The sequence below is a fragment of the Chaetura pelagica genome, unplaced genomic scaffold (genome assembly GCF_000747805.2).
Source record: "Chaetura pelagica isolate M959 unplaced genomic scaffold, ChaPel_1.0 scaffold285, whole genome shotgun sequence".
NCBI lineage: Eukaryota > Metazoa > Chordata > Aves > Apodiformes > Apodidae > Chaetura > Chaetura pelagica.
Window position 1 is genome coordinate 49,772 of NW_009953481.1, and position 11,704 is coordinate 61,475.

The 11,704-nt window shown below is 46.0% G+C and overlaps 1 protein-coding gene across 1 annotated transcript in view; it reads left to right on the plus strand.

The window, feature by feature from the left end:
• The window catches only part of AMOTL1 (angiomotin like 1), a 74,524-nt gene that overhangs the window by 37,212 nt on the left and 25,608 nt on the right, over positions 1–11,704 (plus strand). The window contains exon 4 of the mRNA XM_009998511.1: positions 6,826–7,114. Coding sequence (XP_009996813.1) covers positions 6,826–7,114 — 289 coding nt within the window. The remainder of the gene's footprint in view (positions 1–6,825; positions 7,115–11,704) is intronic.

Genomic DNA, 11,704 nt, shown 5'->3' on the forward strand with positions numbered 1-11,704 from the left:
TTCTGCATTGTCCCTACACACTGACAACACCAATTATTCTATGCTAATCACAGCTACAAACAATAGCATTTTAAGTCTGCTTCATGACTGCAGAAACCATAGCTGAAGTCAGGCAGACACTTGGGCCTGAGGTTAATCTCCAGACTCAAGGCTCCTGGTCAGTGGCAGGAATAAGCACCTGTCATGCCCTTTTTACTCTCATTGTAAGGTAAAAGCCTAAGGCAGCTTCAAATAACTGCACCCCAGAAATGCCTCTTTCTCCTCACTGACTGAGCTGGAGCATCCACAGTAAATGAGTGAAGTTGTGACGTTAAGTCCTTGAGAGATGAAGTAGGCCAGTCTGCTCTAGAGGCAAAGGACAGCAGAGCAGTGAGAGAAATATGAGCTAAATAGATCAGAGGAGGGCATTTTAATTATGAATGTAAATGTCATGGTATGTTGGAAACAAAATCCTTCCTCTACTGGCTGCTCTCCCTCCCTTCAGAAAGTAGAGCTGTGTTGACCCTGTAGCAGGACAGAGGTGGACTTTCCTTTCCAGAACATTCACAAGCATTTTCATTTCATTACTTCCTAATGCAGCCCAGCTTTATCAAGCAATAGCCCTTCTGTATTTATGAATTCCTGGTGATGAGCAGCAAGTGGACTTTATAATTAGTTACGCTTTCAAGGTTTCTTATTCCTACACACAGCTAGAAATTCCTCCCCCCCCCCCCCCCCAATTCCTCTGTGTTGGTCATATATATGACCAAGGGTTATACTGGAACTATTGCTCTCAGGGGCTCCAGTATAAGAAGTGTATTAAGACTATGCCTATATTTGGGGGCTTGGGTGGCCTCACTGAATTCTGAGGGTTTTCTCATGAAAGTGAGGTCCATGGTCAAGTATTTTGCTGAAGACACTGTATTGCAAGCTATGTATAGCAAGCTATTATGTATATCACAAGCTAGACATTACTTAAAACAGAGAGAGTGCAGTCTGGTGACCCTAGCATGGAAGCTCTTGAAAAGCTCATTTTGTTCCTGGTGCTCCTAGTCTAAAACCTGGTTTCCTTATTATTTTTTAGTTCTTTACATTGCATTGCAGAAGCGTATAGGAGCCCTACTTTTAGGAGTGTCGACAAAGAACTTCATTTTTGATAGAAATGTAGCTGAAGTGTTGCAGACATACCCAAACTCATAATTCCCACAGTTTAATGTTTTTTAAGAAGGATGATTTTCAATGAAAATGTGTTTGGCTGGAGGACTTTAACCTGCTCTAATGCAAAGTAAGATCAACACTTAATATACAGTAGAAGCATTTTGAGAATGTCATTCTTTGCTAAGCCTGAAGGAGCTCAGGATAATCCTCACTGCTTCATTTCTTTGGAGCTTTACATGAGGGGCTAGATGTGAACTAAGCTGATGTTATAACTCTTCTGTTCCTAGAAATGTTATTTGTTAATGTGAATTGCTGTGTTGATTTTATTGCATATGGACTCAGAGATTTTGCAGTTGACAGAATTAAATTGGGAAAGATTAAACAAGTAAAAGGAGAGTCAGAAACATGTTCAGGATGTTGAACAGCCGCGCTTGAGAAGGCGTAATGACCACTGTGCCTGTTCAGTTTCCAAGCTGGAAAACACTTTGGAGAATCTCTCCTAAGGCCCTGGCTATTGAGACTGTGAAGCCTAGCTGCTGCTACAGGGTGTAAATCTTTAGCAGCTCAATAAGTGGTTTGTAGTTCAAGAAAATTGAGATCCTGGGGATCTCTCCTCTCTTTGCAGCATAAAGGGCATGTGGTTAGATTGATGGGATGTTGAGATTTCGCTGAAATACGGTGTTGAGAGTTCTTACAAGTACTTGAAGAGTGTATCTACAACCAAAGATTGTAGTTCATTATGAAAAAGAAAAATTGCTAAATCTCCACTGGTTTAGATTCAGAGGTCAATTTAATTATATTGCCTTAAGCTAGTTCCATAAAAAAGTGAGAAAATCTGTACCTGTAGCAAATCTGTGTCTTTGTAGTGGTGTATAATGGTGGCCAGACAGCTGGGCTTTTACTTGCATAAAATCAGCTGTGGCCTTTGCTTTCGTAAAGCCAAACAAACTCACTCTTGGTTGAATTCATTGCCACAAGAAAACATGCATGTGCAGACTGGCTGTCAGCAGCACTGAGAAGGTGCCAGGTTCTTGGCTGCCTTTGCACATGCTTCTGTAGCATCTTCTGTATCATGAGCAACATCCCTTGCTCATGATTTTCTTCATTGTTCAGATTTTTGAGCAAAAAAAAATATTCCAGTCCTGTGACAGGTGCAGGATCCTTTGCTGAGTTTTACATGCTGGGACACCAGAAGGAAAGGAACAGTGTGAGGATGTTGTGAGAGCTGTTCTCATGGTGGGCTGTCCTTGCAATTTGGAAGGCAGCTTGGCACAGGGCTCACTGGCTCACACAGCCTTGGGTCACCAGGCACTGCTAGGAAATGTGGTTTTGGTCTCAGAAAGGTAAAGTGATCCCCCCAGGTCAGTATCACCCCCCAGGGCATCCTGCTGTGAGGTCCCAGCAGCAGACAGAAGTAGTGAGGCAGTGATCTCAAAGGCAAGTGAGCAGGGAACATCATCTTAACCTGGTGCCAGTGTTCAGGTGCTCTGGGGCCACCTTGGGCCCACCATTTTGAGTGGATTTCAGGGGAGATCATGACATGCGTCCTTTTGCAGCTCAGGGCTTTCCTCTGAAGGCCACAGTCCAGACACTCTGGTCAGAAAGTCAGACTGGGTGGTGCACACTCCTTTTCCAAATGCAAGAGAGCAGAGCAGCCCAATACCCTGAATCAAAATCAGATGCTCCCCTTTGGAATGTCCCCCATCCTTCTAGGGCAGTGTTGAGCTCTGCAGCGAATGACTGCAGTCAGTACAGAGGAAAGAGATGCAGTAGCATTCTCTCCTCTGGCAAGGTGGGATAGTTTTTGGTTCCAGCTAGCATGGTGTTCATGGAGGGGTGTTTTTGTGTAGCTGATGTTGTTCCTTTTCTCCAGCTTCTCCGTGCAGTTGCATTGCCACTGTAGTGTGTGCTGCAGCATGAGATAGATGACTGAGGCCAGTGTGAGCAAGTAAGGACAGATAAAACTTTAGAATGTTTTTTAAGAAAAGGTAATAATGGAACAGATTATTCTGGAAGCTATGTTGAAACACTGGGAACACAGAAAGGTGATTAGAGACAGCCAACATGGCTTCACCAAGGGCAAGTAGTGCCTGACTAATCTAAGGGACTTCTGTGGTGGAGTGATTGCATTAGTGGATGAGGGAAGAGCTATGGTATCACCTACCTAGACTTCTGTAAGGCCTCTGATACAGTCCCCCACAACATTCTTCACTCTGAAGAGTCCATTGATGGATGAACTGTTAGATGGATAAGAACTTGGCTGGATGGCCATGTCCACTGAGTCACAGTCAATGGCTCAACATCCCTGTGAAAACCAGTGATGAGTGGTGTCTCTTAAGGGTCCATACTGGGATCAATACTATTTCATATCTTCATCAATGACATAAACAGTAGGGTGACATCAAGTGCACCCTCAGCAAATTTGTAGGTCACACCAAACTGTGTGGTGCAGTTGCTTCAGGGAAGGGATTCCAGCCAGAGTGACCATGACAGGCTTGAGGGGTGTGACCATGACAGGCTTGAGGGGTGGGACCATGCCAGCCCCATGAAGTTCAACAAGGCCAAGTGAAAGGTGACATGGGTTGGGGCAATCCCCAGTATTCAGTACAGGCTGGAGAATGAAGTGATTGAGTGCAGTCACACAGAAAAGGACTTGGGGATACTGATGGGTATCAAATTGGATGTGAGCTGGCAATGTGCACTTGCAGCCTAGAAGCCAACTGTATCCTGTACTGCATCAAAAGAAGTGTGACCAGCGGGTTGGGGAATGTGATTCTGCCCCTCTATTCCACTCTCAGGAGACCCCACCTGGTGTACTGCATTCAGCTTAGCACAACACAGTCATAGACCTGTTGGAGCAGGTCCAGAGGAGGGGTAAAGGTGACATGGGTTGGGGCAATCCCCAGTATTCAGTACAGGCTGGAGAATGAAGTGATTGAGTGCAGTCACACAGAAAAGGACTTGGGGATACTGATGGGTATCAAATTGGATGTGAGCTGGCAATGTGCACTTGCAGCCTAGAAGCCAACTGTATCCTGTACTGCATCAAAAGAAGTGTGACCAGCGGGTTGGGGAATGTGATTCTGCCCCTCTATTCCACTCTCAGGAGACCCCACCTGGTGTACTGCATTCAGCTTAGCACAACACAGTCATAGACCTGTTGGAGCAGGTCCAGAGGAGGGGTACAAAAATGGTCAGAGGGTTGGAACACTTCTCGTATTAAGACAGTCTGAGAGAGCTGGGATTTTTTGGCCTGGAGAATAGAATGCTCTGGGGAGATGTTATTGCATCCTTTCAGTTCCTGAAAGTACTTAAAGGGGGCATATAAGAAGGAGAGAGACACTTTTTTTACCAGGATCTGTAGGGATGAGACAAGGGGCAACAGTTTTAAACCAAAAGACAGTAGATTTAGAGGGTGGTGAAACAGGAACAGGCTGCCTGGAGAAGCTGTGGCTGTCCCCTCCCTGGAAGTGTTCAAGGTCAGGCTGGATATGGCTTTGAGCAACCTCATCCAGTAAAAGATGTCCCTGATCATTGCTGAGGGGAGTAACTTTAAAGCTCCATCTGACCTAAATTATTTCATTACTCTATGACTTGCTGTATGTTTAGTTGGCCATATGTGAAGTGTCGTATATCACCTCCTTGCCTTACTGTCCTTTGGAAAGTGTTACCCACTTTCTGTAGAAATCTGGTTCCTTAGTCATTAGCTTGCACCTGTGCCAGAGTAGTAACGTGCCTGGAGCCAAGAGCAAACTCTCCTTGCCCTGGGAGCTGCTTGTGGGGAATAGCCCCTCTCCTGTGTTCCTGATCTGCCTCAATGGATATTTAATTAGATGGGGAGACATGGCCTTTGGCTGTGTCTGTGCTGTGCAGGTAAAACCCCTCTGGAGGCCAGAGTATGTTCAGTACAGGCTTTCCAAATGCTGGTTGCATGAAGCTTTGCCAGGATCTTCCTCCCAGGGACACTGAGCCCAGACCAGGCAGGTTAGCAGTGTGCTTGCATTGGGGAATAGCTCATCTCTGGTCTTCACTCCTTTTCAGTACCTTCCTGCACCATGGTGGATGCATCAGGCGAAAAAGGAGAGCAGGGATGGGAGCATGAGGCTGTGTGTGCACTGTGTCTGGGGGGCTGCAGAACCCCATTTGCTTTCCCTCTAGTTTGGACAGGAGATAAGACTGAATTGCTGACTTCCCTCAGTGTTGTGTGGCTTGGTGGGGACAAGCTTATTAGAGCAGTGCTGTTCACTCTTAGGGCAGGGCTTTAAAACTACCCTCCCTTTTCATCTTCTTGTGCTGCAGTTGAAGGCAGTGACAGGTTATTATCAGTAGAATTAAGCCAATGCTGAGAGCTTTTGAAAACCCTGCTTTGAGAAGCTGTGTAGGTGCTGAAGACAACAAGCATCATATTTATTATGTATTTATATAGCACAAAATTGTCTGCCTAAAAAGTAGCATTAATGGATCTTTGAGGCCAAATGGGGTAAATACATGTGTTTGTTAGGTCTCCTGCCTCATGTAGGGTACAGAAATAAAGGCAGCAATAGCTACAGCAGGCCTAATAGCTTGTGGTTAAGCTAAAATACAGCTTCCAGGAGGTGCTTGATTGCAGGCTTCAGGTGGGATCCAGCAGCCAGCTTATTTTCCAGCCAAAATGGGCTTGAACATAGATGTGCCATGTAATCTCTGTTGAGTCTCTTAGACAAGTGTGGTGTAGAAAGTTGACAGCTTTGGTGTCTGGGCACAGCGAGGCTCTGCTGCTCACCCTGGCTGAGCCTCCAAGGCAGGCTGTGTGATGGAGGGATGGAAATGAGTCTGGAGCAGACAAGCTCCGAGCTGCTCCCTGCCTGAGTTTTTCCTTTATGAAACAGGAGCAGTCTCCGTTCTCGAGCTCACAGGGATGAAATGCAGGACAGAAGTGAGGGGGTTGTCCTCACTGCTAAGACATCCTCCAGGGTTATCTCCAGCCATTCCTAATTGTGACTTGGGTGGATTAAAGAGCTACCTGCTGTCAGAAAGCCTTACCCACAAGGTCCATCACCAGCTCTCTTCTTATCCTGCTCTAATAAGAGCCTGGTGCATGATGGATGTGGTTAGCTGGGGAGTGACACATTGAGGTCTTGCACTGGGAGGTGGCAGTTGTGGCTCACTGTGAGTGACTGGGGCTAAGCCTCCAGCAGCTCTGCAGCAGCCCTTCCCTCTGCCGCTCGCTAGAGCCGCTCAGGGACGCTGCTGCGCTCACATCACTTCCTTTCGCCTCCCAATTTGGCCGATCAGCCGGTCTCGCTCCAGGCAGGGAGCTGTGTTCGAAGGGTGAGTAATGCATCCCTTGTGTTTCCTCCAAGCCTGCTGGCTTATGCTTCTCAGTGGTGGGGTTTGTGGCAAGGGGGGCAGGGAGAGGCTCGGTGGCTGCTGAAATATTAGCTGCTCACCTAGGCAAAAGTGCCGTTTTCCAGTCAATGCTTCTTTTATCCGTTCGTGCCAGATGTATACATCACTGTCAAAAGCAGGCGAGGAGACAATTTACCCAGTCCCTGCTGTGACTGTTGGTATTTAGCAGTGACTAAGGACAGGAATCACAACCATACAGTTATAACCCTATTAATAAACCATGCAGTCATTAGGTGAAAGCTCCTGCGCGCGTTTCAAGGGCGAGCGGCTCTAATGCCTTCCCTGTGTGCTTCCTCACAGCCGACAATGCCAGCCGCCCTTCCCGCCACCACCGGCCCAGCAGCACAGCCCCATGTCCTCACAGGCCACTGCTGCTGGTGGCCCTTTGCTCCCAGGAGCCTTGCCACCACTGCCAGCCCCCACCACTGCCCAGGCATCGACGCCGACACCACCAGGCCAGCAGCTGACACCCGACGCTTTTGCCATCGTGGAGCGGGCACAGCAGATGGTGGAGATGCTCTCTGAGGAGAACCACGTGCTGCGGCAGGAGCTGGAAGGGTACTATGAGAAGGCAGACAAGCTGCAGAAGGTATGTAGAGAGGTGGGGATGGGGCCTGCACAGGGCAACTGTTTTCATACTCCTTCATTTGCATCCTCCAAGCTGTTCTTCATAGTCGTGCCACTGCAATGGAGACACACCACTTCTAAACATTACCTCTCCATGGTGGAGAAGTGTAATCCTGTGTCCTTTGGGCTTTCCTGCTTTTAGGGCAAAATGAGGCAGCTCATAACATGTCTCTCAGCTGGGGACTTTCCCTTTCCATCCTTCTGTGCCAGCCTCACTAAAGCTTTCCCTGGAAGTCTCCCACAGGCAGAGTCTGCTTCTGATGCAACTGGGTCCTGCATCATCTGCATAGGCAGTAGAGGTGTGGGTGAGGAGCATTTGAAGAGTATGGCCTTATCTGTCCTGAGTGCTCTTGTCCACCACAATATGCTTAAGTGGTGCTCCACGCTCTTTGGAAGTGTAACAGCCACTGGTGGGGTTGCCTGTTATTTGGAAATGCATTAATTTGATTGTCTCAGTGGGCTTCTCACAGCTAATGTGGGACACCTACCTTTGAACATGTTAGTTCAAAGAACACTGCCCGCTTATCTGAAATAACCATTTGGTGAAGATTTTGCTCAAAAGTCTTTTTGCAGAGATCCTGCACCCTCTTTTCTCTATGCAAGCTGGCATTTTCAGTGGAGAAGGACCATGTCTTGTGTGCTGCCTGGGGTGACAAGAGGAAGAGTCAAAGAGCCTTCACTGAAGGCGATGCAGAGATGTTCCCCAGATGTGCTGGCTTTGAGTCCCAAGGGCCCAGACCAATGAGTTATTTGAAATCCTACACTGCTTTTTAATTTGTCTTCCCACTGCTTATACACAAATGGGCTCAGGCTGCAGGTCTTTCATCTCTGAATTTAGGAGTCTAACTAAGAGCTCAGTTTTTTCCTGTGCCTTGAAGCATCAGTGTGTTCTTGTAGACACCCTTCACAGGAGAAGAGACAGCTCTGAGAGACCATATCCCAGCCTCAGTTTTGGGAAAAATCTATGAAAATCTGTTCAAACAGGTTAGAAAAAAGACCTGTTGTTTGGTAGCTGCTGTCATATTTTCAGCCTCCTCCTTTGCAACCAGTGGAGTTGAGTTTATTCACAGAATTCACTAAACTTACTTGAGAAATTTTTGCAACAACATTAACTATTTGTGAAGACGTCTGCAAAGATTTTCATGCTGACTTCCCTGTAGCCTTCGTCGGCAAAAATAAATATTCCAGCTGTTAATTTCACAAAAACTGCATTGTTCAGTAAAAGGTATTTGAGTGCAATGCCCTAAAAATATTCTGATTTCCTTTTACACTCTTGGAAATGGCTCTCTCTTTATCTTGGATGCCCCTCGAGTCGATTGCATCAGACACCAAATGAAAGGTATTCAAGCATGGACTGAAGTCTCACTTCAGTCAACAGAGCATGGACTTGAGTCCCATTGACTTTGGGGGAATGTAAGCGGAGTATTAAAGCGGAATTCGTGCTCAAGTGCATTCTTTCTTCCAGAAAATGTCCTGAACCAAAGCCTTAATACACAGGATCCCTCCCATGCTAGTTTTCTGTGTTTGAACACTAGGACAGGGCATGTTCTCCTTTGTTCCCACAGTTTCATCTCTTGTGAAAACGTGACAGGGAGTTAAATTACACACTTTGGGTCTGAAAACTCTTCCCTGTTGTTGGAGGTTGAAGGGTCACCGGGAGTACTTCTTGTTTGTCTGTGTGTAACTAATTTCTTGTAGGTAGGACCACTCTCCCATCACTTTTATTCATTACAGAACAGGAGAAGAATTAGAGAAAATAAGTTTGATGAGGAGAGTTACCTGGGTGTTTGTATGAACAGATCAGCCCTGAGGGTTGTCACATTCCCAGTTGTGTCTGAACAGACTTTTTGCAGAAAGGTACAAGGTGATTAATTCCTGTGCTGTTTGATGAGTTGTCTGGTTTTCTTACCTGAAGAGTTGAGGGGCAAGAGGGGTTGTAGACATTTTACTCTGAGCTTTTTTTGCAAAAGCAAAGTATTACTTTTTCTTCTTTTTTTCTGTTTTTTTTTTGTTTGTTTGTTTGTTTTTTCCCCCAGTTGTCTTTTGTTGGGTGGTGTTACCTTGATGAAATTAAGTTGCCGGGCTGGGCTGTTTCTTCCCCATGCGTGTGTGGGTTGTTGAGTGAGTGGGCTCTGAGAGCTGCCAGGCAGAGAAGAAGCTGAACTTTTTTTTCCCCCTCTATAGAAGGAGAAGAAAATCCCAGAGCTGCTGAGAAACACCAACACAATTTATGGCTATTCTTCTGCGCTCCTTTAATTTGGTTTGTGCTGGTGGAGGTTCTTTCTTTTCCTGCAGCAAGTCTTTGCCTCCAGGGCCGCGGGAAACTTGTGTGATGATGTGTTTTGGGAAATAATGGCAGATAATGGGAAGAGCAGAGTCCTTGCAGTAACCAGCAGCATTGGGCAGGACTGTTGGACTGTGGAAACCCCCTGCAATGTTGGCAAATGTGTGTGGCTATGGTAGGAGCTCTCTGCAGCAGGCATCTTCTCCTGCAGATAGTGGCTCACCCAGGAGAGGGGAGGCACAGTAACTGGCAGGTGTCAGGGCACCCAGCTGAGAGCATGGTCTCTGGTTGGGATCATGTAGTTAAGAATTCAGGAAAGTGCTTTAAAAATTATTTATGTTAAGCCAAACCTCCCTTTCAAGGGGAGAGAAGTTTAATCTACTTAAATGGTCAAGGAGAGCAATGCAAGGTGGTTTGAATATAGCTTCTAACTACTTATAGGAAGAGAAAAACTTTTGCTAGAAGAGGTCACACTGATCTAAATAAAAAGCTGTAACAGAATCCAGTAGCTGAAACTATGCTGTTATTGGAGTAACTAGTCAAGGTCATTTTGATTCCAGAAAATTCACATGAAACAGATGTTCTCAAAAAAATTCCAACTTTTGCTATGGATATGAGGATAATTAAAACTGACTGACTTTTTTGAACCACAGTAAGATTCAGTCTGAATTTCAAACAGGTTTGGATCTGTGCAGTGTTCCTCCAAACATGCTGTCCTCATGGTGGGAACACACTTGGTGTCTAGCCTTGCATCAGCAGAGTGGAAAAGAAGGCCCTGCTTCTCTAGATGTGTTTAGTGAAAACATAACAGGGCTTCCTCAAGCTCCTACTTTAAAAACAAACAAACAAAAAGAAAGTCAGAATAATGATTAAGTGTGTAGTTCACCAAAGAAGGAGTGTCACAGCCAATTCAATAGGTCATCCTCTTCTTCGAGGTGTGGAGCATTGTCAGCTGAGATCTAATCTCCATATGATACCTTTTACTGTCATGCATGTAGGAGAGCAGCTTGTATGTCTGTGAAATACCTGTGAGCTGTTAAATCACTACCGGTGTGAGATAGGTGATGTGATACTCAGCAAGGTACTAATGCAAAGCTGCTGGTGTCATGGGGCCACACCATGGGCTTTGTGAATCACCACTTGTTTCAGAAGCCTTTGTGCCTCAGAGAGCTGAAAGCAGAAATTGGGGATAGTAACTGAGTTTCCACATCACGGCTCTGCCAGGCTTTCCTTGGTGCATAGTTTGGAGGTGCCATATGTCCATGGGCTGTATCCATGCCTAGCTGCAGGTTCCTACAGCCCCAGTGTCTGTGGAGCTTTTGTTCTGCAAGTGCTGCAGCTAGCAAATTACACCTGAAGCTTAATGAGCCCTGGAGAGGAACCTACTCCACAGCAAGTGGAGATGGGCTCGTACCCAGTCTTCACAGATCAATGGTTGGTCCCACCCATGATACAAGAGGCTAAAAAAGCACCAGATTTAGAAAGGTATGTGGGAGGCTATATATACCTCTTGGTTTTCCAGCCTCTGCACATTATCAAACTTTTCTCCACAAACACAAGGGCTAGGCATGCAGGAGCAGATTCCCACATTGGTGTTCATCATTCCTGCAGCAGTTATCTCAGCAGAGCACTTAACAAGACATTGGCTTAATAAAAGAGCTGGACGGAATTGACCTGAACATCAAAACTTTGCTTGGGACTATCCTCCTGTCAGTTTCTTTGGATTTGGGTCTTAAGATGCAAGTTCACTGCAAAGGACTTGCTCTGCATCCTTTACCTGCAGTTTGTCATATTTCAAGGAGACGAAGATAAGAAGATTGAAAGACCAGAACAGTTGGTTTGATCTGTTATAGTTTCTTTTTGCATAGAACAGTCTTTGGTCAAGGGTGCAAAAGAGTGGACTGCAATAGTTTAAGACTGATAGGAGGTCAGAGCTGAACCTAAAGCTTTTCTGGTGGTGCACAGAACTTAGAGCTAAGTTTTGTGTTAAGGATTTGGCAGAATAAAAATCTTGCCTCCTAAAACCCTTTACAGGAAAGAATACAGTTCATGCAAATGTGCTGTTTCCTTCACTTCTCTTGAATGGTGTTGAAGCAGCCACCTTGGCTGTAGAGGGGAAGCAACTGAGTGGTTACTTTGTGCCATCCTACACCAGAAGATTAGTCATTGTAGAGCTGGTGCTGGTGTAGCGTTCAGCACTGACATTGCTCCTACCCTTGCACCCCATCAAGATGTGCTAGGTAGATGGTGGGATGGGATGCATTCCTG